This window comes from Physeter macrocephalus, unplaced genomic scaffold (genome assembly GCF_002837175.3).
Source record: "Physeter macrocephalus isolate SW-GA unplaced genomic scaffold, ASM283717v5 random_583, whole genome shotgun sequence".
NCBI classification, from domain to species: domain Eukaryota; kingdom Metazoa; phylum Chordata; class Mammalia; order Artiodactyla; family Physeteridae; genus Physeter; species Physeter macrocephalus.
Window position 1 is genome coordinate 10,055 of NW_021145890.1, and position 22,540 is coordinate 32,594.

The 22,540-nt window shown below is 52.1% G+C and overlaps 1 protein-coding gene across 1 annotated transcript; it reads left to right on the forward strand.

The window, feature by feature from the left end:
• Nucleotides 1–396: 396 nt before the first annotated feature.
• LOC114485135 (uncharacterized) lies at nucleotides 397–6,426 on the forward strand. The gene is made up of 4 exons (XM_028485914.2): nucleotides 397–898; nucleotides 3,844–4,031; nucleotides 5,294–5,393; nucleotides 5,588–6,426. The coding sequence occupies exons 1-4, from the start codon at nucleotides 482–484 to the stop codon at nucleotides 5,618–5,620; spliced, it is 738 nt and encodes a 245-aa protein (XP_028341715.1). The 5' UTR covers nucleotides 397–481; the 3' UTR covers nucleotides 5,621–6,426.
• Nucleotides 6,427–22,540: the final 16,114 nt, after the last annotated feature.

A 22,540-nucleotide genomic window follows, 5' to 3' on the forward strand; every position in this document is an offset into this window, starting at 1 on the left:
GGGTTGACAGAGGATCGGGGCAGGAGATGAGAATGTGGAGGAAACCGTGCTGGGGGTCAGGACGTGGCACCTGCCCTCTGGGTGCGCCCCAACTCACTTCGGGAACCCATGGAATCACCGCGCCAGCCTCAGCCTCCATCAAACCACAGCGCTGCGGCCATCACCTCCAAAGTGCCTTTAACTCTTAAACACCAGGGCCTTCAGCTGAAATTCACGCTGAGCACGGCCAGTGGTGGAAAGCTCGGGTCTGGGTTTGGGCTCTGCCCCTTAGCAGTTCTGTGACCTTCTGCAGAAGCCTGGAAATTTTCCTAGGGCTTCTGAGCCTGGTGGGTTATCGTGTCTTGATTCCCATCTGAAATCAGGAGACGATGACCCACCCCACTGGGATGCTGCGAGGTGACATGAAATGATGGCTGTAGAGGGCTGAGCGCTGCGCCTGACCATAACGCTAGCCATTCTGGCTATTAATGTCACCGCTACCATGCTCAGTGCACGCAAAGTCCTAGGCAAGGTGCCACTCGGGACAACGTTGGGATCAAATGCCATTTGGGGTCTCTGGTTCCACGTCTGGGGGAAGAGGGGGGCCCCACGATTGCAGGGAGGCAGGACGGAGCGAGGAAGGAGCTACAGGAGGGGAGAGGGCCTGGGAAGGCTCACAGAGGGGCCCTGGAGGATGAACGAGCAGCAGTACACCGACGGGCAGGAACAGGAGGAGGAGCAAAGCCCAAAGGCCTCGGAATACGGGAGCCCTCGCTTCCAGAGGGGATCCCAGCATCCTGAGCCCGGGACGCCTGAGCGCTCGGCAGAGGCTGTGTCTGTCTGGTACCGGCGTGCGGGTTGCATCTCAAAGAGGCTCGGAGTGCGGGCAGAGTGTGGAGGTCTCATTCCAAAGGCCCTGGTAAGTGGGAAGATCCTGGGGACGGTGGTGATGGAAAGGGTTGGCCAGGCCACATCCGGAGACCGGGAGGCTGTCTGCAAGCTGCAGGGTAGACTGAGCAGCGCTGTGGACTCGGGAATGAAAGGGAAACAGCAGCCGAGAGCCCTGGGACTCTGGGGAGATGTGGGGCGGGACGGGTGAGGGAGAGAGGCGCTGACTCATCTGAGAGGACCGCCCAGGGCTTGGCCACCACAGACAGAGCTTCGAGCTCTCACAGCCAGGAGAGGCGACCCTTTCTTCGTGGCTCACCGAGAACTTCAGGGCTCAGCCTGGATTTCTCACCTCCCACCCCGGCCCCCTAACGGGATGATGCGAGGTGTGAGGAATGAGCTGGGGACACTTAGCAGACACCCGGGTGACTCACGCGGGGCAGCTCCTGCCACTAAGACCTTCCCCTTTCCTGACCTTGGCTCTTCCCTGTCAACAGTTAAGACTTCTTTCCAAGGCAAAGTACACTGTATGTTTGTTTTTAATCTGCGTAAAGAATGACGCCGGGCCAGGGCGATTCTGTTAACTTGCCCTTTCCTGTCTGACAAGTGCTCCCGAGTCCCCCCCCGATCACCGGGGCAACGCAGTGGCCCAGGGACACTGTCCCTGCCCTGGCTTCTTGCAGGGGAGCCTGAGGGTCTCCACCGTCATACGGAGCAACCAGGATAACGGCCCCTAACGCTCGACCCAAAAAACAAATTTCTCTTTAATTCAAAAAAATGCAACGGACTTCAAAACAAGCAGTGGTCCTGGATTCATCATTTCTTCCATGAAATTCTGTTAGGAACTATCACCAGTAAACTGTCGCGCTCTCGAAGTATCTGAGCTGTAACTGATCGGCAGGCCCTACGCACCCCCTCCCCACGAAGAATCTCATGATTAGGATAAAAGCAGCACCGCTCAGGCCACGAGGGCTCATGCACCCGCATCCGCAGGCACCTCCACTCCCCGCGTGCGGTGCCTGCTGGGTGCTGGGTGCTGTCGCAGGCGGAGAGGGAGCTGACCTGAAGGTAAACAGGATCACAGCTCCCTGGGTTCCAGAGGCTCCTGGGTGGCAGCGTCTCAGCTGAGCTGTGGGCGAAGCAAAGCGGGGGCAGGGGCGGAGGGCGGGCAGACCGCGGCGCAGGAAGTGCCCGGAGAAATGGACTTGGGATTCCACGGAGGCCAGCAAGGCTGGAGACACGCTGGGGCCAAGTCACCATGTCTCCCAGGGAAGGAGTCGGACTTGGCCTCAGGCTGCAGGGAGATGCCGAAAGATCTGGAGCAGGGCCCTGAGAGGATGAGCTTAGTGCTGGAGAAAGAACATTCTAGCTCAATAAATGGGGAAGAGGTCTAGAAAGACACCTGCTCCGGAGCAGTACGGTCTAGGGTCTGGCCCTGGTCTCCATATGCCAACCCAGTACTACTTCTTATCTCCAAACCACCACCGACCGGTTGACAAGAACTTGTAGGATAACGACCACTCAACCAGTTCTGTGCTGGAGCCTGAACCCAAGGTGCAGGCAATGGTGCCCACGGGGCCGGCCTCCAGAGCGCATCCCGGGGATCCTCCACGGAGGCAGATGAGCAGAGGCCGCGCCTGATCCAGGCTCCGTCACTCACCAGCACGGTGATGGGGCCTCGGGAAGGGCCCCGCCCCTCACCCTCCTTAGGAGGACAGAGTAAAAGGATAAAGCGCAGCACATAATAGGTGTCTGGGAAACACTGCTGGTTCTCTCTTAAGTGAGTCACGAGATGCACAGGTTTTTTTATCCAATCAATCAAGAGCTCAAACACTTGTATATTTTCTTTCCTTGTGGAAGGAGCTTCGCGTTCTAAGTAATAAATAAATGCCTCGAAAACAAGCTCTTGGATCACGACCTAAATAAGGAAATACACGAAATTCGACATTTTTCTTGGAGAAGACAGAACCACCGCTCTCAACTGATGAAATTTTACAAATTTTGATCTTAAGATCAAACCCTAAGTACATCATTACCAATTCCAATTACCAAGTGTTATTATCGCTTGTGCAAAATTACACATAAAACCAGACACCATTTCCTAACTGTAAGTGTTCCTGAATTGTCTAGCTGGGGCTCTGGTTCACATGTCAACAGTTTAACAAGCTCCAGGCTTCTGTCGGAGATGCACTGGCCTCAGTGGCCACTGGGCCAGAGACAGCCCTGGTCCTCCTCCCAGGAGGGCGCCTCTGAGGCCAACACCACAGAGACACTTGGCAGTGTTACTGCGTCAGGTGCCTAGCTCCGTGGAAGCCACGTTCCTTTAAAAGGTTCTGGAAAGTACATTTCTGCAGCCCTAACGCGTAGCCCGTTTAAAGAACCCCTGTGGGAACTTGCCCTAAAGAACAAAAAAGCTTTTGCAACACTAAGAATCACCCCACATCAATCTGCTTTGTAATTTTTTTTTTTTTTTTTTTTTTGCGGTACGCGGGCCTCTCACCGCTGCGGCCTCTCCCGTCGCGGAGCACGGGCTCCGGACGCGCAGGCGCAGCGGCCACGGCTCACGGGCCCAGCCGCTCCGCGGCACGCGGGATCCTCCCGGACCGGGGCGCGAACCCGCGTCCCCCGCGTCGGCGGGCGGACTCCCGACCGCTGCGCCACCGGGGCTGCCCCGCTTTGTAATTTTTGCTGCTCATGCTCAGCGGCACCAGCATTTACTGGGCTCTGTGCTTTGTGCCCCGCGCTGCGCTAAGTGCTGTTTCACGGGATCATTTCATTCAATCCCCATAACGGGGGGGGGTGTGTCGGGGAGTGTGGGTGGGCGGTTTCTGCTGTCATTCACACTTTACAGATGAGGAAACTGAGATCAGAGATCTCAGGGTCTCTCCCAAGGTCACCCAGCCGGTCAAGGGCAGTCAGGCCAGGGCCTCGAGCCACTTGGCTCCAGAACCCCAGCTCTTAATCTCTCGCCTGCAGGGCGCACACAACTCGTCTCCGCTGCAGCTCTCTGCCTGTTCTAGAAGGACTGTGAGGTCTGCAGCGCGCGTGGTCTCGGGCTGTCACGCTCAGCAAGGCTGCGGGTGCTGCCTCGGTGCCGCCACCGTGACCTTGGATGAGCCGCTTCCAAAGGCAGCCGGGCTCCCAACGCCCGGCCTGAACTGCAGGTACCGGCTGAGTCTGGGGCACAGCACTTCCCTGTGATCTGATTCTGAACCACAGCCGAAACCCTGGGGGGGGGGCCTGGCTGGGTCTCCCCCGGAGCAGGAAGCCCCTTCCCAGAGACGCTGTGTCTCCCCCCAACTCCCTCGCACCGGCTGCCAGTGGCAGGGCAGCTCGGAACCAAAGGTGAAAGTGTCTGAAAGCCAAGACTGGAGACTGTATACACATAGCAATTTGTTACTGTGAAAAACCATCTGTTTCTCGGTATTACAATCCTCAGAGGGCAAATTATAGCTAGCGTTCAACATAAAACATCAATTTAAACCATCAACTATTCATAATTTCAATTCTTTATTGGAAACCAAGGACATAAATGTCAGGGAATAAAGCAATATTTCTTTTATTAACTGTTCCATTCATCTGGCTATTAAATAAAACCAGGGCCCCAATAAATGACATGAGTCCTTCTGACAGCCACACCAAATAGCTCTATAATTCTCAGCCATTTTGAAACAACGAAAATGGCATTACTTGAAAAGTTGCAAACTTTAATATATAATAAAATTAAGATTAATGTGCTCTTAATACCTTGCGAAACTGTTTGCAGTGCCCTTGTATTCAAATATATTGCTTCTTGTACATTTTATTTTTAACAGTGCTCATTCTGTACTGAGAACGCACTGGGTTTATGACCAGGTTTGGCGGATGCCAAGCACCTCCGGCATTTTTCACTGGCATCTACTTCTCCCAGGCTGCAGCCGCCTCCCCCTGCTGGGTCTGGGCCGCGCAGGGCACTGTGTTGAAAGCGCAGCTCAGGGAGTGCGTGGTCTGTGGGACACTCACCAAACAGTTAAGTAAAAATAGCCCGACTGAGTGCAGGGCAGGTTCTGGTTACAGGCCATTTTTTTTTTTTTTTTTTAAGAGAATAATCTGAGCACTCGAAAATGAAAGCCACAGAAGACGGAAGAGGATATTGATTGACTGATTGACTGATTGATTTTTTTTTGGCCACACTGTACTGCATGTGGGATCTTAGTTCCCCAACCAGGGACTGAACCCATGCCCCCTGCAGTGAAAGCTCAGAGTCTTAACCATTGGACCACCAGGGAAGCCCCAAAGAAGCTATTTCTTGAGTGTCCTTTGTGGACTGGGACCTAGACTGAGATTTTTATATGTGTTGTCTTGCAGCCATCCTGCAGGGTGGGTACCCTTTACGGATTAGGAAACAGGTTTAGAAGCGTGGCTCACGCACTTCTCTTATCCCTAGGAGGTACACCTACGTGTTAACCAACGAGGAAATAAAGAGAAGTAAGACACAGGGTCCACACCCAGCCCCTTACAGTCTCCTGGCTGTGACCCGCACACAGGTAACTGCTGAGCGTGGCCAGCAGCAGCAGGGGCGGGGGGAAAAGGGCTCAAGCCCACACCCCACGGAGGGAGGGGCACTAGGTGATGGGTGGGGGGTGGGGGGAGTTGGGGCGGGTAGGGAGAGCTCCCAGGGGAAGAGACTGCACGTGGGCTGAGTCTTCTGCAAATCCTTGCTTTTCCCTTTCTTTTCAAGATTGAATTTCTACAAGAGAGGTTGCCACCTTAAGAATAATTATTTTAAGGAAAACACAAACAACAGCATTAAAGATTTTGTATTTGAAACACCCACAACGCACCCCGCGTGAACATATTCACGACTCTAGGTTTTCGTGGCTGTGTGATACTCCTTCCTGTTCAGGTCCATAACTACTGGTTGAACGAATGACTTGGGTAAATGACAGGGGCTTCACCTGGGCACAGCACACCCCCACCCACAGCATCCTCTGCGGCTGCCCTGTCACCGCCCAGGGAGGGGATTGACCATCCTTGCTTTGCAGATGAGGAAACTCAAGAGGCCCTGTGACCTCTCCTTCCTTCTCCTGGCACCAGTCCCTCCTGCACTGTCTAGGGAGCATGTTCGGGCATTTTGGTGGTGGTGGTGGTGGTGGTGGTGATGGAGGAGGCGGGGAAGGCCGACAGCTAGGGGCTCCTGCACCCACGAGCGCAGAGCAGGCCAAGGGCGGGGGTGACCACCGCCCGGCAACAGCTCCCAGCCTCCCCCTCCGGCCCACAAGACCTCGGCGAGGAAGAGGGGCACTCAGAGCCAACCAGTGCTCCCGACTACAGAAGGAGGGAAAGCTCGAAGCGTAAATGACTTTTTATTGGTGTGTTCTTGGCCATAGCTGAGTCACACCTTTTAGCCTGAAATGCAGGTAAAGAGAAGATCCAGCAATCAACAAGGCAAGAAGGGCTTCCCTGGTGGCGCAGTGGTTGAGAGTCCGCCTGCCGATGCGGGAGACACGGGTTCGTGCCCCGGTCCGGGAAGATCCCACGTGCCGCGGAGCGGCCGGGCCCGTGAGCCGTGGCCGCTGAGCCTGCGCGTCCGGAATCTGGACCCACCTGCTTCTCTAGGCTATCTCTTGTTGCACCCTTTAAACACACACACACACACACCGCGTACCACACACACACACACAAAACAAAAAACAAGGCAAGAAGATAACGTGCAAATACACACTTGCACAACCTCCCAGGGCTTGGTCTTCTTCCTTGCGTTTGCTACTTTCTTACTTCAGGTCATCTTGGTGAATACAGAAAAAAACAGCTGACTTTCCCTCCTGCTTATGTGACTGAGCGAAACCTCCCCGGATTCATTAGAGTCAAGACTTGAAACTTCAGAGTTCCCGACGTTTGCCTTCACAATTTAAACACCATTCGGAACCCTTTAGACGCAATAAACACATATCTGTCAAAGAGAATAACTGAGAGCCCCTCGCGGGAATGGCTTACCAGCCACTTATCAACGGGTGGTTCCAGGAAGCCCAGGCCAGACCACCTTCTGTGCTCTGACCTGAGAGTCACCATTCATGAAACGGAGGTCTCAGTGCCAGCCACTCTGGTGGCTGCAGAAATGCAACCACTTTTTGTATTCGTGGAACTTACATCCTAATGGGGAGAGACAGGTGACAAAAAGATAGATAATGGATCAGGAGATGGTAAGGGCAGTGGAGAAAAGACAGCAAAGTATAGGGAATCGGGGTGTGTATGGGGGGTAGGAGATAGTGCTGGGTCAGGATTCACGAAAGGAAGGGGAGGAGTGTCCATGCCACGCACCTACCCCTGCTCAGCTCTGAGGCCAAGGGCGGGGCATTTGTAGCGCTCCCGGGACAAGCCTGACGGGCACACGTTAATTTTCCGTTTATTTTCAAAATTCCGAAAGACACAGCATGTAACTTGGTGGCTTTAAAACAACAACAAAATCAGCAGGACTTACCTGGCAGTCCAGTGTTTTAGACTCTGCACTGCCAATGCAGGGTGCGTGGGTTCGATCCCTGGTCGGGGAACGAAGATCCCACATGCCGCAATGCGCGGCCAAAAAAAAATTAAAAAAGAAAAAATTAACAACAACAACTCTGGAGTCAAGAACCTAGGAGACTGATGCATAGGCTGGATTCAGACAGAGGAGAGGAAGGGCATGTGGGTTCCTCTTGGGGAGAGAGAGAGCCCTGCTTGATGCACGGAGCCACGGCTTCTGGGACCGCAAGGATCAGGGGCTTGCCCGTGTGGCTGGGGAGGTAAACAGTAAAGGGCTGACTAAGAGGAGGAGGAGGCTGTCAACATCACAGCAGCTGTCCCTTGGGTGAGAAGAGAGGAAAAGCCAAAGTCTCAGGGCCCCTGGGAGGCGACCCGCCACCTCCTTTGTACTGGCATTTTCTGCTCCAGCACCAGAGAGGGAACGATCGGATACGTTCACATGAAAGTTCTTAGGCTGTAAGATCTTGTTCTCGAGAGGCGGCATCACTGCCCTGGGCGGCCCTCTTTTTATCACAATATTAATCACGACTCCGCGGCCCAGTTACCCCGCTGGTCTCTGTTTCGTTAGCGCGGCGCTGTCTGGAAGACCGTTGCTCACCAGCTCACTAAAGAGGCCCCCTGCTCACCGTGCTCCAGCACCTGCCCCTGGGCCTGGCATCCACAGGTGCTCAAATCACAGTTCCTGATTGAACAAATGCATGAAGACGAAAGAAACCCGAACCCAGTGAGGGGGCGCTGCCTTGCCCAAACTCAAAGGCTTATTAAGGCCCACCAGGTCTCCTTTACTTCCAGCTGTTTCTGAGTTACTGTTACATGCGTAAGACTGTAGAAGTGATCCTTTTAACCCAATATTTGATTTACAATAGTACACTGATAATTAATTACATGGTTTCTCTAATTGCAATTCAAGATCTAATAACATCAATTTTCTGTGCTTGGGCTTTTCACTAACTTGGGCTTTTGCCAAAGACTCAAACTTCCAAGCCTTACCAAATTTAAACTTGGCTCCACTTCTGTGTGTGATGACCTGCTCCGGGGTGACAGCCCCAAGGGCCTCCCCTTCGAAGCCCGTCTTCTGCCAGGGAGCCCGTGCACCAGCCTGCTTCACAGAGAGCCCAGAACCCACTTCCAGCCTGGAACCCATTTCCCAGGCTTGCAGGCTGGGGCATGTTAGCGTCTCTCTAGTCGCCTGCTGGAACATTTTCTGAGCAGTAAAAATGTTCCTCTGAGAGCTTACATCCGTACGTACAGCTTGCCCAGGAGTTAAGTTCCTCGCAGATTAAACGGACCCTCCCGGCTTCGTGGGAAAGGGTGGGTAGCCCCCCTGTAACTTGTGATCCCTGGTCATTATCCCTCCCACAAGAATATCCAGCCAGCCAGTCAATGGATATTTAGTGAGCACCTACTATTATGTCCCAGGCTCTGTGCCAGGTGCTGGAGGTACACCGTGAAATGACCACGGAGGATTCCTGCTCTTGTGGGACTAGCGTTCAAGCCGGGGTAGACAGGAGAGACAGCGTGTGGCCAGCACAGGATAACAACCTTAGACTGGGGTGTCAGTGGTGGGATTCCCGGGAGTACCGGGGAGAAGGAAGCGCAGGGCGCAGACAGGCAGGGTCAGGTGATGCCAGCGGGGCTGGAGCGGCCATGACGGCGCAGGCGCTCCACAGCCCAGGGAAGGGCGGGCGGGAAGGCATCAGAGGGTCCAAGCTGGGCGGCTGTACGAGCTGAACTCCATTATTAATGGGAAGTGAAAAGGAGAAAAGGAAAAGGATATTCAAATTCTAGTTTCAGTACCGACTAAATGGAACAAAGACTAATTTCAATAATTCTCGGTAACGTGAGTTCTAGTTACTTCTGTTTCCCCTGAACCGTGATACAGCCAGACGGCTGTACAAAAGAGGCCCATGAAATTTTTACGCCTACAGTATAATGAGACACAGTAGACCAAGCGATGTAAATTTAGAGTTTTTCGATATGTGTGATTACGCCACCATCCTGAATGCCAAAATGCTGTCACGTTCACCCCCGTCATCAGATCTTTTAATGGCTGCTCGAAAAAGGGAAAGAAGAGGGAAGGCCGATGGCAGAAACCTTTCAGTTACAGCTTTCTGGAAAGCCCTCAGGCCACCACTTCTACGAGTTTTGGCTTTTAGGGAATATTCATTAAAATGAATTTAATGACCTGCTCCTGCTGCCGGGTCTGGGCTTTTAAGCAAAACTTGCTATGCATGTTTTTGGGTTCACAATCCCCATCTCTCAAAGACAAAATTTTATTCTTTTATTTAGGGTATTTAAAAGAATACTGCATGGGGAAAATTACCTATCCACGTGGGGGGAAAAAAATCGTCAGATCCTACACGTCAAACCACATACACAAAACTGCTGTCAGATGAAAAAAAAAAAAATCAAATGGAAAACCAGAATTCCTTAATTACCGTAAGAGGATGTAGAAAAACATGTTTATATTTACAAGACAGATGACAGATTTGGGGAAAATATCTGCAATATATAAGGTATGAGAAAAAATTAATACCACACTCTCGAAACACCAAAAAGGACCAAGAAGACGAGGCAAACAGCCCACTAAAAAAATTAGCAAAGGACGTTGAGACAGTTTGCACAAGCGATACTATTGGCTGATCAACATACTACAAGATGTTCAACCTCACTGTTGATTGAGGAAGTATGAACTTAAAGGAATATACATACATTTTTTACCAGTGGAAGATTCAATAACTGACTTATCCAGTGCTAGTGAGGTCATGAGGAAAAGGACAGCCCCACTGTCCTGTCTGTCACCTGGTGAAGAGTGAGTGACAACTGAGGACACCGTTTTGGATGCCAAATCGGCAGAACCAGAAAAGGAAAACACATACATACCCTTTGGCCCAGCAATGTCACACCCAAGAATCTGTCCTGCAGTAATACTTGCACAAATGGTCAAGGACTCAGGTACAAAGACGTCTGCTGCAGCGTCCACGCACCCCACAGACACTGACACACCGCCTACTTCGCGCAAAATACTGTTCTCTACGCCTGAGATCCATCACTGAACAAGACATAGGGAAAAAGATGTCCTCATAGGGAAAAAACAATAATCAAAACAAATAATTACACACTACGTAACCGACAGTGGTGACCTCTGAAACTGGGGGCGGAGGGGAAGACTTTAAATTTTGTTACGTCTTGCACGTCTGGAGTGGTTTAACTTTTATAAGCATGCTAATTTTGTAATCAAACATGTTTAAAATAAAAGAGCCCTTGCCACGCAAAGGCCAATGAGCTAGTCAACTCCAGGGGGGGCTCTGTGTCCCTGGGACAGGCGACAGCAGCTGACACCTTCACCCTCCATCATCACTAATGTGGGAAAGGCAAACGCTACACGCAAACCTCCTGTCCACGCTGAAAACACTCTGCTAGGAGTCTTCCCTCTGGCCCTTTAAATTCGTGTATTACACAGGTAATGCACAAATACATTCTTATTACGAAATTTCAGAAAATAAAGACTACGGCATAAAAAAGTCAAAGCCCCTCCTTGCCTTTCTGGGCTGTCACCCTGGCCAGCCGCTCTTCTCTATGACACAAGGGGCACTTTTTAGAGTGAATGATCCTCTCGCAAGCTGAAAAGGCCAACCTGTAATATATCTACATCTATATTTAGATTATAGAATTAGATCCCAATTTAGCTGACTTTCATCTCAGAGCGTGTGATGCTTCCCAGGACTGCCTGAATTAGATTTCCTACTAGTGAGAATTTCCTGTAAGCTGGGATTAAAAGCTCTCATTTCCTAGTTTCTAGTTTCCATCTTAATCATTACACAACACTTCAACATTTCATAAGAAGTTTTGGAAATATTAATATGCTAGCTCACTTCCTAACAATCTATAAAAGACAGGGAGAGAGTCAAAGTCAGGAGCAGGGTTTAGATGAAAGTGCCCTGTGGTGGGATTTGAGGAGACCTGGTTCTGTGGCCGTGGCTTTGGTCAAGCCACCCGTCCCTTTCTGGGTCTGATTCCTCACCTTTCAAATGAGGATTTGGGGCAATGTGGAGAGTATGCACAGAGCCTGTCCCATAAAAGCCAACTAGTAAACGTTGTTTTCCTTTGCCTCTTTCTTTAAAACTTTTTCCGATTCTGGGGCCCCAAAGAGGGGCTTCTGAGGGTGCTGGTAATGTTCTTGATCTGGGTGTTGGTACACGGATGAGTTCGGTTTGGGGAAGTTGACTGAGCGTATACCTAATGAAGCACGCATCTTTCTGCAGGTATATCAAACCTAATTGAAATGGCCAAAGCAAAAAAGGACTTACTCCCTTCAGTCCCCAACTCTCCCATCAGCGGGCCGCATCCTGGCACTGGCTTGACGGGAAGGGATTGAGAGAGGCTCTCGTGGAAACCGCGTGCCTCCTAGGGGCTGTGACATGGACGTGAGGTGAGTCCCGCTGAGGTCACAGAGCCACCGGGAGGGGGTCATGTCATCCAGGGGCCTTGTGTGTCCAGCGGGGAAGGACACACAAGGCCCCTGGTGAGTTCAGACTCACCTCCCAGGTGAGTTCAGACTACAGGGAAAATCCAAAGGTGCCCAGCCTCTGCCTGAGGAAGCCGGCCCGGCTTTCCACTCTGACGGACGTTGAGGGCCTGGACCAGGACAAAAGGAAGCCACCTGATTCTTCTCTCCTGAAATGTACCAGAATGTGGGAGCAGGGATTTCAGCTGCCTGAGACGCAATCCTCTAAAACCCAGGTATCATTTTTAGAGTCAAATAAAGGAAGGCAGAAGCTGCCTAGACTTGTCGGGAATCAGAGCTTCTCACCCTAAGGTCACTGGTTGGAAGCCTGCTGGGGTCAGAGGTGACGGGAAGGTGTGGCTCCTTGCAGGCAGCAGACACCTCTGAGTGTGGAAAAGGGGCGGCATCTGTTGGTCACCACACAACGGGGCTCCTGGGCCCCTCCTGACGCCTCCTCTGACACCCACCGATGCCTCTACAGACAGTGCCTGGGAGGGGTCCTGGGTCACTGGGGGCCGCCTCATCGGGGACACGCCCCTCCTCCCTCCCATCATGTCAGCCCGCGACCTGCCCGCTGCCCACTGCACACTGGTCTCAAGGACACATGGGCCCTGCACTGGGCCAGGGTTCCCCCCAGGAGTTTTGGAGATGGAACTAAGAGTTGTGAGGAGGAAGGACTGTCTCTCTCGCTCAGTGGCTGAACCCAAACCCCCGCATACGAAGAATGTGCTGAGAGTAAGTTCCGCCACGAATGAGGCAGAACAGGCCACCGGTGAGTTACGAGTCAAGGGAGAGTCGGAGAGAGCAGGCGTGCCCCCGGGTCGGGGCCTCGCCGGGCCCCCTGCACTCTGGGCCTCTCCCAGGCTGTCAGTAGTGTGGGCTCAAGAAGACCACCCAAGCCCCACTCAGAACCAAGCCGATTCAAGCGAGGTAGGTCGGGGGTTCTTTTCCACTTCTGATGATCAGTATTTTACACACCACATTTGCCCTGTATCTGAAATCAAAGCGTCACCCACACCGCATAAATCCAGACAGAAGTGTCTCTACCTCTAGAAATGTGTCCACTCCAAATAATGGGCCTGCAATTTTCTTTCCTTCATCTTTCAGATAAATGCAGTTGCTACCTCTATTCATCCAGAAGATACACGCCAATGACACTTGGTTGCCAGAAACGTGGAAGCAATAAAACCGAGCATAAAATACTCTTTATGAGGATCCTGGGAAGACATTTTACCAACACTAGAGGCTCTGTGCTTTTCCTAAAGAAATGCTTTGTTTTTGTGTCTGTGAGTCATGTGACTCATCCGGTTGCCCTCTTTACACTGGGTGCTAGGAAGCTCACAATCAAGTCTGTGTCTCATCACTATGAAGCATACAGTGTCTGGGGAACATAACTTTGGATGGTCACCCCACTTTTTTTCCTCCCTTTATTTCTTTTCCTTCCCACTAGCTCCCAGCCTCACTGCCTTGCTTGTTACACCTTTGCAAGCCACCTGACATCTTTCTGGAAGTAGGCAGAACACCACCAGCCAACAGGGCAGGGATGGCACAGTGGCAAGAGCGTGGTTTTAGGGTCAGACAAACCTGGACTCAGTATCAGCGCCACCACTTACTGGCCGCACCACCCTGGGCAGGCCAGGAACCTCTCTGAGCCTCAGTCTCCTCCGATGCAAAATGGGGAAAGTATATTTTCAGGGATGCTGTGACGATTTAATTAGCTGACGTGCGTGAACGTGCTCAGCCTGGTGCCCGGCACAAGGTAGGTGCTTAAGAAAAGTCACTTCCCCTTCTTTCCCCTGTACTGTTCCCTTGTCGCCTCTCCTCTTAACGAGGCAAAACTGGCAGGGATCCCACCCAAAGTCCCCGGACAGCCCCGGGCACCTCGGCACTCCCAGGAGAGGCCTGGGGGACCGTGGCCCACTCCTGGAGGTTAGGGTCTGCAGTCCTGGGTGTGTGGCCCACTGCCCACTCCCCTGTACCCCATCTGGCTGGAGTCTGGCCTGTCTACTTGAAGCCTGTATCAGAGATGGTGTTTCCCTCAACGACCACAGTGGGAGAGCCGCCTCCCCCGTGCGCCCCGCGGCCAGCTAGGTATGGCAAGGAGCTCTGTCTCTGAAACATCTGTAATGGAAGCACTGAAAGTCCAGGCTAACTACTCGGAATGGTCTGTCCTACCCCAGGCCGGCCCGGCCCCCCATCATTCACCAGGATTCTGGGCCATTTTCTGTGACTGTCAGTCAACATTTGTTAGGAAAGTTAAAACTAATTTAAATTTTAACAAGCACGGCAATTAGAAAGGCCAATCTGCTACAGAGAGCATCCTATAACACATTTGCAACCCAAATACAAATATTTCAGATTATGCCCTAAGTAGGAATATCCATTTTAATTTCTGACATGGAAACTGAAAGCTCAATCCCGTGTCTGTTCATCTTGGTTTTCTAGAAGCAAGACAGGGCTGAACTCAAGAAAGGGAAAGGGAGGAGGTCTTGGTCTACGCTGTGGAATCCTGACACCGGGGAGGGGAAAGTCAACGGCAGAGAAAGTGACTTTATTAGCGCAGGTCAAACGCCTCATTTTTCAGGGTAAATGCTAATATCAATGGATACATTTAAGGAGGCTCCAGGAGCCCACACTGCACACATTTTTCAACTAAAGATAGAAACTATGCTTAAAAAGCTAATTTGGTATTTTTAGAAGTTTGGGTTTCTTTGATCCCGCCAAAAGAGGCTTAAAAATTCAGCTTCAGACTATTTTAGTCTCTGCTTCACAACTTTGAAATAACTGGTACATCTTAAGTTCCTTTCAACCACTGAAAAGCAAATGATTCTACGAACCTGCATGCTGGAAAAGCTGAAAATTTAGGACTAACTTGACATCAGAGTTTGCTTTACTGTGAGGATTCAAGTTTTGTTAAAAAAAAAAAAAAAAAAAAGTAAGTGAAATTTACAAAAGTATGATTTGGTCACTTTGGTTTGTAACAGAATTGGGCCTTCCCAATCTAATCTCAAGCTTTCTTTAAGGCTGGGGGAAATCTGGGGGTCTATTCATTTAAGTTGGTTTCAGTAGCCGGACTTTCTTAGGGTGATGAGAGCCGTCAGCTGCTGGGTGCTCCCCATAACACCCCAGGCTCCAGCTCCAGGAGTTGTCAGGCCCACGAGGGGGCCTGGCCAGCCCTCTCCCTCCATGAGGGAGGGGGCGGGGAAAGGACACACAGGGAGGCCCAAGGCCACACAGCTGACGGGCCCGACCAGCCTCCGGGTCCCTCCTCCACAGCCTTGCCTCCCATCCGGCAGCAGGGACATCCCGGAAAGGCCTGAAGGATTCTCAAGACTCTGCCGGTGCCCTCGCCACCCACATGCCCAGTGTTCTGAGCCACTTTAGAAGCAAAGGCCAGGCCTGGACAGGGTTGACCAGGAGAACCACTTGGGCCATCATCTTGGTCCCTTGATTCTCGTATTTTGAACCTGCATTCGATAAGGGAATCTCCTACCGTTTAATTTTCAAGGGAAGACAGAGGGGGGGAAATGGATAAAACCCTAAGGCATTACAATTATTCCAAGTAACAGCGAATCTTCACACTGCATTACCCCAAGGATTCTGTGGGTGTCCCAGGCCTGCTACCTCATTTTACAGATGAGGAAACAGGTCCGGAGAGAGGAAATGACTTGTCTAGGATAAATTCTGTTTATTTGTTTCTGGGGACCCTTTACGTATCTTTTCAGTAAGTGTGGTACCCATACTGTCCCTTCACATGGCTCGGATCATTTCAAGGATGTGGTTTAATTAAACAATTCAGCGAATAGAATGTGTGTTTGTGGTTCTACCATTGACAGATACACGCCCCGGACAAGCAAGTGGAGTTTATTTCTTTAAAGCAGTTGCAGGCCATTGTTTGCAAAAGAACCTGTGTTCAATGAACATTACACAAACAAGAAGCTTTTAAAAGCTCCTAAAACCTGCAGTGTCGAATCTTTCCCACTGGAGACGGAATCCAAACTGTCAGCTACTCTCAGGTCTAGTGTGGTGTTTTAGAAGCTGTTAAGGCTTTATCAGCGTCTGAAAAAGACACTTAGTTAAGTTGCAAATGTGTTAAATGGAAAAAGATTCCAAACAGGCCCTTTCAAAGGCAGCTGCGACCCAGGTCATGGAACTGGGTGCAGGCACTGGGACAGATGTGTCAAGTCCCTCTCTCATGGTGGGGACGGCCTGGCATGAGGCCAGCTCGGAGTAGATGCTCAGGAAAAGGTCCACGTCACGGCCTTCTGTAAAGGTCCCTCTACTCGTCCATCCAGCCCGCCCTTAGGCATTATCCCAGCAGATCTCAGCCAGAGTCATGCTGGTGGTGTGCTGTTACCTGTTCAGAGGGGAGCCCTGCAGGATCACGGATTAAAACAGGCAGAGAGCAGCGGTGGGTAATGAGCCCTGGGAGACACAGGGGGCAGCCCCCAAGGCCACCCATGCCCTCCCTTCTCAACTGTGTCTCAGAGGGGACTTCGGAATATCGAAGCCGGGGCACATGGCAGCACCGAGGGGCCCCAGCGAAAAGGCACAAGCGCGACTGGGGAGTCGGCCAGCCAGGCCCTGCCAGCTACCAGCTGTGTGACGAAAGGCAAGCCCCTCGCTGCTCATCGCCACCTGCCCCAGAGTGGCCTTTCCGGGGCACAGATCGGATCAGGTCACCACCAGGCGTGAGAGAGAAACCGGGTCCTGATCACGTAGCACAGTCTCTGGTCACCGTGAATGCTCGGGACATTGGGGCACAAAAAGGCACGTCTGAGGAAAGACACTCACAGACACAGGACAGTCACCTCGATGACCATGAGGACAGCTCTTGGGGGAAAAGCATCTATAAACCCAGGCACGTCAGTCCTCCCCTCACATTACTGCTCCCTCTCACTCCAGTTCCTTCCAAGAACACAAACTGCCTGCTGGCAAGTGCCACCTGAGGGGAGCCCTGGCACCCACTGGGGGAGGGGCAGGGCGGGCCTCGGCCGTCTGCACAGCCATCCCACCAAAATCCTTCCCTCCCTCGACAACCCTCCACAGGGACACCCCCCACGCGCCTGCCTTCTCTCTCTCCTCCTCCCTCTTGCTCCATAAGCAATAAAGAGCTTTTCGATCATATCACACACATTACTCCATGTCTTCCCCGTGCCCGAGAGTTCAGCAATACAGGACAGCTCACCACTCCCTGCAGACTATACTTCCCTTCCTCTAGAATGTTCCCCATTTTAAACGCCAGTAGCCAGTGCAAAACACAGGGTCAAGGGTCGAGATAGCCCCAAACTACGGAAGGTAAGCTTTTACCCTCTGAGAATAAAACCGTGGAAGAAAGAGTGAGATTAGCCACCCATTAAAGGGACTCACGCTAGACCAGGATCTAAAAATGGGTGGCTGAGAAGTCTCAGTCAGTCCAGCTGCAGCGAACTGGGCATGGCCTTTGGGGCCCGATGGGAAGTGAGTTGACCTCGCCGGGCTCTGGGAGCAGGTGGCAGCAGGTGGGAGGCGCAGTGGGGATCTGGTACTGGCGTGGGCACTGGTGGGAGATGCTCTTGCTGCTAGTGGTCTAGCCCAGGCCCCCAGCCACAAAGGTCCTCAGGCCCCCAGGAAGCCCGCTGACCCGGATGGATTTCCGTCAGGGACCCGCCTGAAAGGTGGGAGAGCCAGCCTGGAGGAGGTGAGGGAAGGACAGCCCGCTGACAATGGCACTGGGTCACTGGGTGGCCAGCGAGGCTCCTGTCTGAGTCTGGATGCCTGAATCTACCCTCCAGGGACCTGCTGGCTCGAGATCAACTGGGGGTGGGGTGGGGGGGGGTGGACATGCTTCCTGGTCAATATCTCCGGATAACACCCCCTGACGCCCCCTAACTGGAGCAACGCCCACTGGGGCAGCTCACCCTGGCGGGTGTAACTCAAATATTATCTTCTCAGATCCCCCAGTTGAAATTAACCTCTCATTTGGGGGTTTCAAAACCATTCTGCCCCTCACTGCCTTTTATCGGCATACACTGGTACTATATCATATTATATCTTTAAAAACCACATGTCTGTTCTCAGGTCTGCCCCCTGCCCGGCATTGTGAGGTGTCAAGAGCGGGGACCGATTTGGGACCCAGAGTGCTGGTGTCCAGCGCAGACAACCACCAGTGTCCACGAGAGAGACGCACCCAGAGATGCTTCCCGGGCTCCTGGCTTCTCCCTAAATCTCAGTAGCAAGCGGTGCATCTTCTCTGCACGTCGTCACCTCCTCCGATCACTGGGAGTTACGTGGACGTCAAGCCTCTGCCACATCAGTAACCGATGCTTACGCGCCCTTACTCTGGTCCACGCTCCGCTCTAAACGCTTATCTGCACGGACTCATTAAAAGCGCGTGACAACGTCCTGGTCACCACCGTTTTTCAGTTCAGGACATGGAGGCATGGCGTCCTCAAGTCACTGTGCAGTGAAAGTGCTGGAGCCGGGTGCAAACCAGGGAGCCGGCCCCTCATTCCACACCGGACGGCACCAAGCGCCCTCTTCAATGCTCACAATGTCCCAATAAAACCAGATGCCGCAAATTCTTCCTCTCTGAACCCTCACAGTGAAGGTCACGGACAGGGCACCGTTCACGGCCTGAGGAGGACGCTTTTGAAAAGGATGATCCCAATTTTGTAAGCACATTAAAAACTGGAAGAACTACCTTGTATCTTCACTGCATAAAGAAGGCAGAGGCCTTCTCCTCCCGGGGATTTGAGACGGCTAAGACTTCAAAACTCAAAGACAGCCCCCAACATGATTAAATATCTAATTTTTATTATGTCCCAACAGACCTGTTTTAGATAGGTCACATTTGTGATGCATTAAAGCTGTATTCTTTGTGGATTCCACTGATAACTGATAGCTCATCAGGGCCCTCCATGGAATCACTGTGGACACAACACTGATGCCCATTCCCATGAACCTGAACATGAGCTGATTACCTCAGGCGACTGGGGGGGCGCTGGCGGACGTCGCAGCTCTTGTGGGATCCACAAAGCTGAGTCAGGAAGGCAACCCTAACTGCACTCTGCTGCGTGAGGAGGACACGATTCCTCACACACTGTAGACCTGCCGTCCCCCAGGACGTGCAGAGGCAAAGCGTGGGAACGACTCTCCTCCTCGGCTGGAAATAGGTTCATCGTCGTGCTCTCTGGGGTGGGCCTGACACAGAACAAAAGGCGTGACAGTGGCAAAGGTGGGGAGGGCCCTGCCGAAATCCACCGTCACTGTGAAACCTTACACACGGCCCACGCCCACGCCCACACACCGTGAAACCACAACACGACAGCACCATTAAAGTTCACATACACAAAAACACACACAGGCACACTCAAACACCATGAAACCACACACACCCCATCACCGTTAAACCCTACAAACACCCACACATACACCTAAATACCATGAAACCACAGACACACACGCACCCCATCACCATCAAACCACATGCACCCCATCATCATTAAACCCTACACACAGACACACGCCCCTAACTACCATGAAACCAGATACACGCACCCCATCACCATCAAACCACACGCACCCCATCATCACTAAACCCTACACACACACACCCCATCATTAAACTCTACACACACCCACACGTACACCTAAATACCATGAAACCACACACACATGCACCCCATCACCATCAAACCACACGCACCCCATCATCATTAAACCCTACACACACACACACACACACACACACACACACACACACAGGTACACCTAAATACCATTAAAGCACACACACACACCCCACATCACCATCAAACTTATACACACACCCAAATACCACTAACCCCCCCCTCCCCGCCACACACACGTGTTGGGAAGGGAAAGGACCCCTCTCCTCTCCTCCTGCTTCACAAGCCCTTCTATTTCTTTAGCAGGCTGTAGGAAAGAGATCGCTCTTCTGCTGTGGTCCAAATAAAACGGTCCTCCATGGGAGGCCTGTAACCAAACAGGTGGGCTGGCAGACGGCGGTGGCCCTTCCAACTCTGACACAACGACAGTCCACTGCCTGGGGACGCTGCGAAGGCACTGAGGTCAGCTTGCTGGACCCTGGGCCTGTGCAAAGTCCTCACAACCACCTGTGCCGGTACTTCCGCAGCGTGTCCCGTGGAGCTGAGGCTTCTACATGCAGGTGGGTGTTTTTGTGATCAAACGAGTATGATGGCAAAAGAGAAAGGGAAACTCTGGAGAAAACAAAGCCAGCATTCCCTCCTTTGACTTCTCAGAAGCCAGGTGTGTTTTGAGCCATTCTATGCCCTGAGCCAATACCAGCAATGATAATGACAGCAATAATAATAGCCAACAGGCACCAGGCACTTACCAGGCGCCAGCTACTGTGCTGAGTACTTTATTTGTATCAACCCATCTAATTCTCATAACAACTCGAAGAGGGAAATTATTCACAGCTGAGATGGCTGAGACACAGAGGGGTTAAGCGCTTGCCCAGGGCCACACAGTAACTGGCAGGACCAGAAGGCCCACTTTGCGTCCTTCAACCACAACTATGCGCTGCCTCCCGGGCATCTGGGGAGTCTGTGTTAAATCCACGGACAAAGCCCCGAGAGAAGGATCAACACCATCGTGGACCGGGCCCCGGTCCTCGGCGCCCAGTGCTTCCTAAAGTCACCTGGTCACTAAGCCTTTCTCCCAGGAACGCCTTTTGCAACTCAGCCTCTTTGGAACACGCTTTGGGAAATGATCATTCAAGCCAGTCTGCTGTTCAGTGTAACAAGAAGAGTGCAGGCCTTGGTCACCAAGACTGGGTCCAAATTCCTGCTCTACCATTTTGTGATTTATCTTTGAGCTTCGGGTTCTTTGAAGGTGATACAGGGACAAAATAAGCCAACCTATATCGCAGGGCTGCCGAGAAGGTGAAGTGAAATTACATGAGTGAAGGGCCGGTTAAGAGACGGGCCTGAGCTGATGGGGAATAAGCAACTGGTAGCCTTACCACGGTTACTGTTCCACTTCAGACGGGGAGACTGACAAGTCAGCGGCCCAATCAGGACTAGACCCGGTCTGCCACCCCAGCCCTGACCCTCAGCCTCTCCCTTCTTCCACAGAAGGTCCTCCGGCCCCTGCTCCCCACCCCATAAGCAGCAGCAACGACCTCTGAAGAGTGAGAAGAGGCGAGAAGAATGAACGAAGGCCAGGGCCCGGATCCAGGGATGAAGTACCAGGCCCCAAAATGGGGGCAGGATCTGTGTCCGCCTCGTTTGCCATTCCCACCGCACACCGCCCCCGCCTCCGCACCCAGGATGAAGAGGTGAAGAGATGAGTGGGGGAATGAGCAATTCACCAACGTGATCTCTCCCCCACCCGATCAGCAGCGAAAGACCACTTAAAAGGAGAGGACCGGGCTTCCCTGGTGGCGCAGTGGTTGAGAGTCCGCCCGCCGACGCAGGGGACGCGGGTTCGTGCCCCGGTCCGGGAGGATCCCACGTGCCGCGGAGCGGCTGGGCCCGTGAGCCATGGCCGCTGGGCCTGCGCGTCCGGAGCCTGTGCTCCGCGACGGGAGAGGCCGCGGCGGTGAGAGGCCCGCGTACCGCAAAAAAAAAAAAAAAAAACCAAAAAAAAAGGAGAGGACTGGCTATCCAAGTACAGTGAGGCCAGCACACTTTCTGGCACAAAAATTGGTGGCAGGGGTAACGGCTACAGGGAGAATTTTCCTGCGGGGTGAGACAAGGGGATGGTTTTGGAGAAGGTGGCAGGTGACAGCACAGCAGGCACTGGGAAAAACCGCGGGATGTGGAGGGCTCTAGAGCAAGAGCCCTAGAAGGGGGTGAAGAGGGAGACCCCAAAGGCAGAAAAGAGGCACACATTACAGCTACACCTAAACAGTAAGTGCCTCAGGCCAAATAAGAAATCTGAAATTGATGACTAATACTTGTAATGAAAGGGAGGGGTCAAGAATTATGAAAGAGCTGGAGAAACCCACTTCTCCTAGAAAAGAACACTCAGCACACTTCTCCCATCCACTTACACGTGCCAGGGGGACACATAAATGCATCCACTTCCACATGCCTGCAAACCGGATTCCACGGCTCACAAGGGCAAAACAGAAGATACATCACAATTCGTTATCTCTGGTCTCTACAGGCTGCCGAATACATTCTACACTAAATAGACATTCTAGACATTCTACGCTAAATAGAAATGCGAGATTAATACACAATAGCTTTAGCTGAAGTCAGGATCAAATTTCATTATCAAAAAATTTAGGCAGGAGGTCCCAAAAGGGCAGAGCAATTCGAGACTCTGCTCGGCGATATTTCGGTTTGGTTGCTACCGTTTCTGTGCAGAGTCCCGTCTTCTCTGCCAGATGAAAACAGTGTTGAAGGGAAGACGAACCAGGAAAATATTTAAAAGACGAAATCAATACTTTTGTCCTTTTAGTTCTTCAAGCATCTAATTCTCACCTGTATTGGGTGGGGAAGCGGGGGGTGGTGAGGGGCTGTTGTTTTGTTCATGAATTTATCTTTTCGATTACAGAAGTAATGTAAGGGCATGGCAATGTATGCTTAAAGCACAGAAAAGTATAACAAAGACGAAAAATTACTCCAAGTCCCATGCCCTAAGGTACCCACTTACTATACTGGCATAGATCCTTCAAGTATTTTTTTCTGT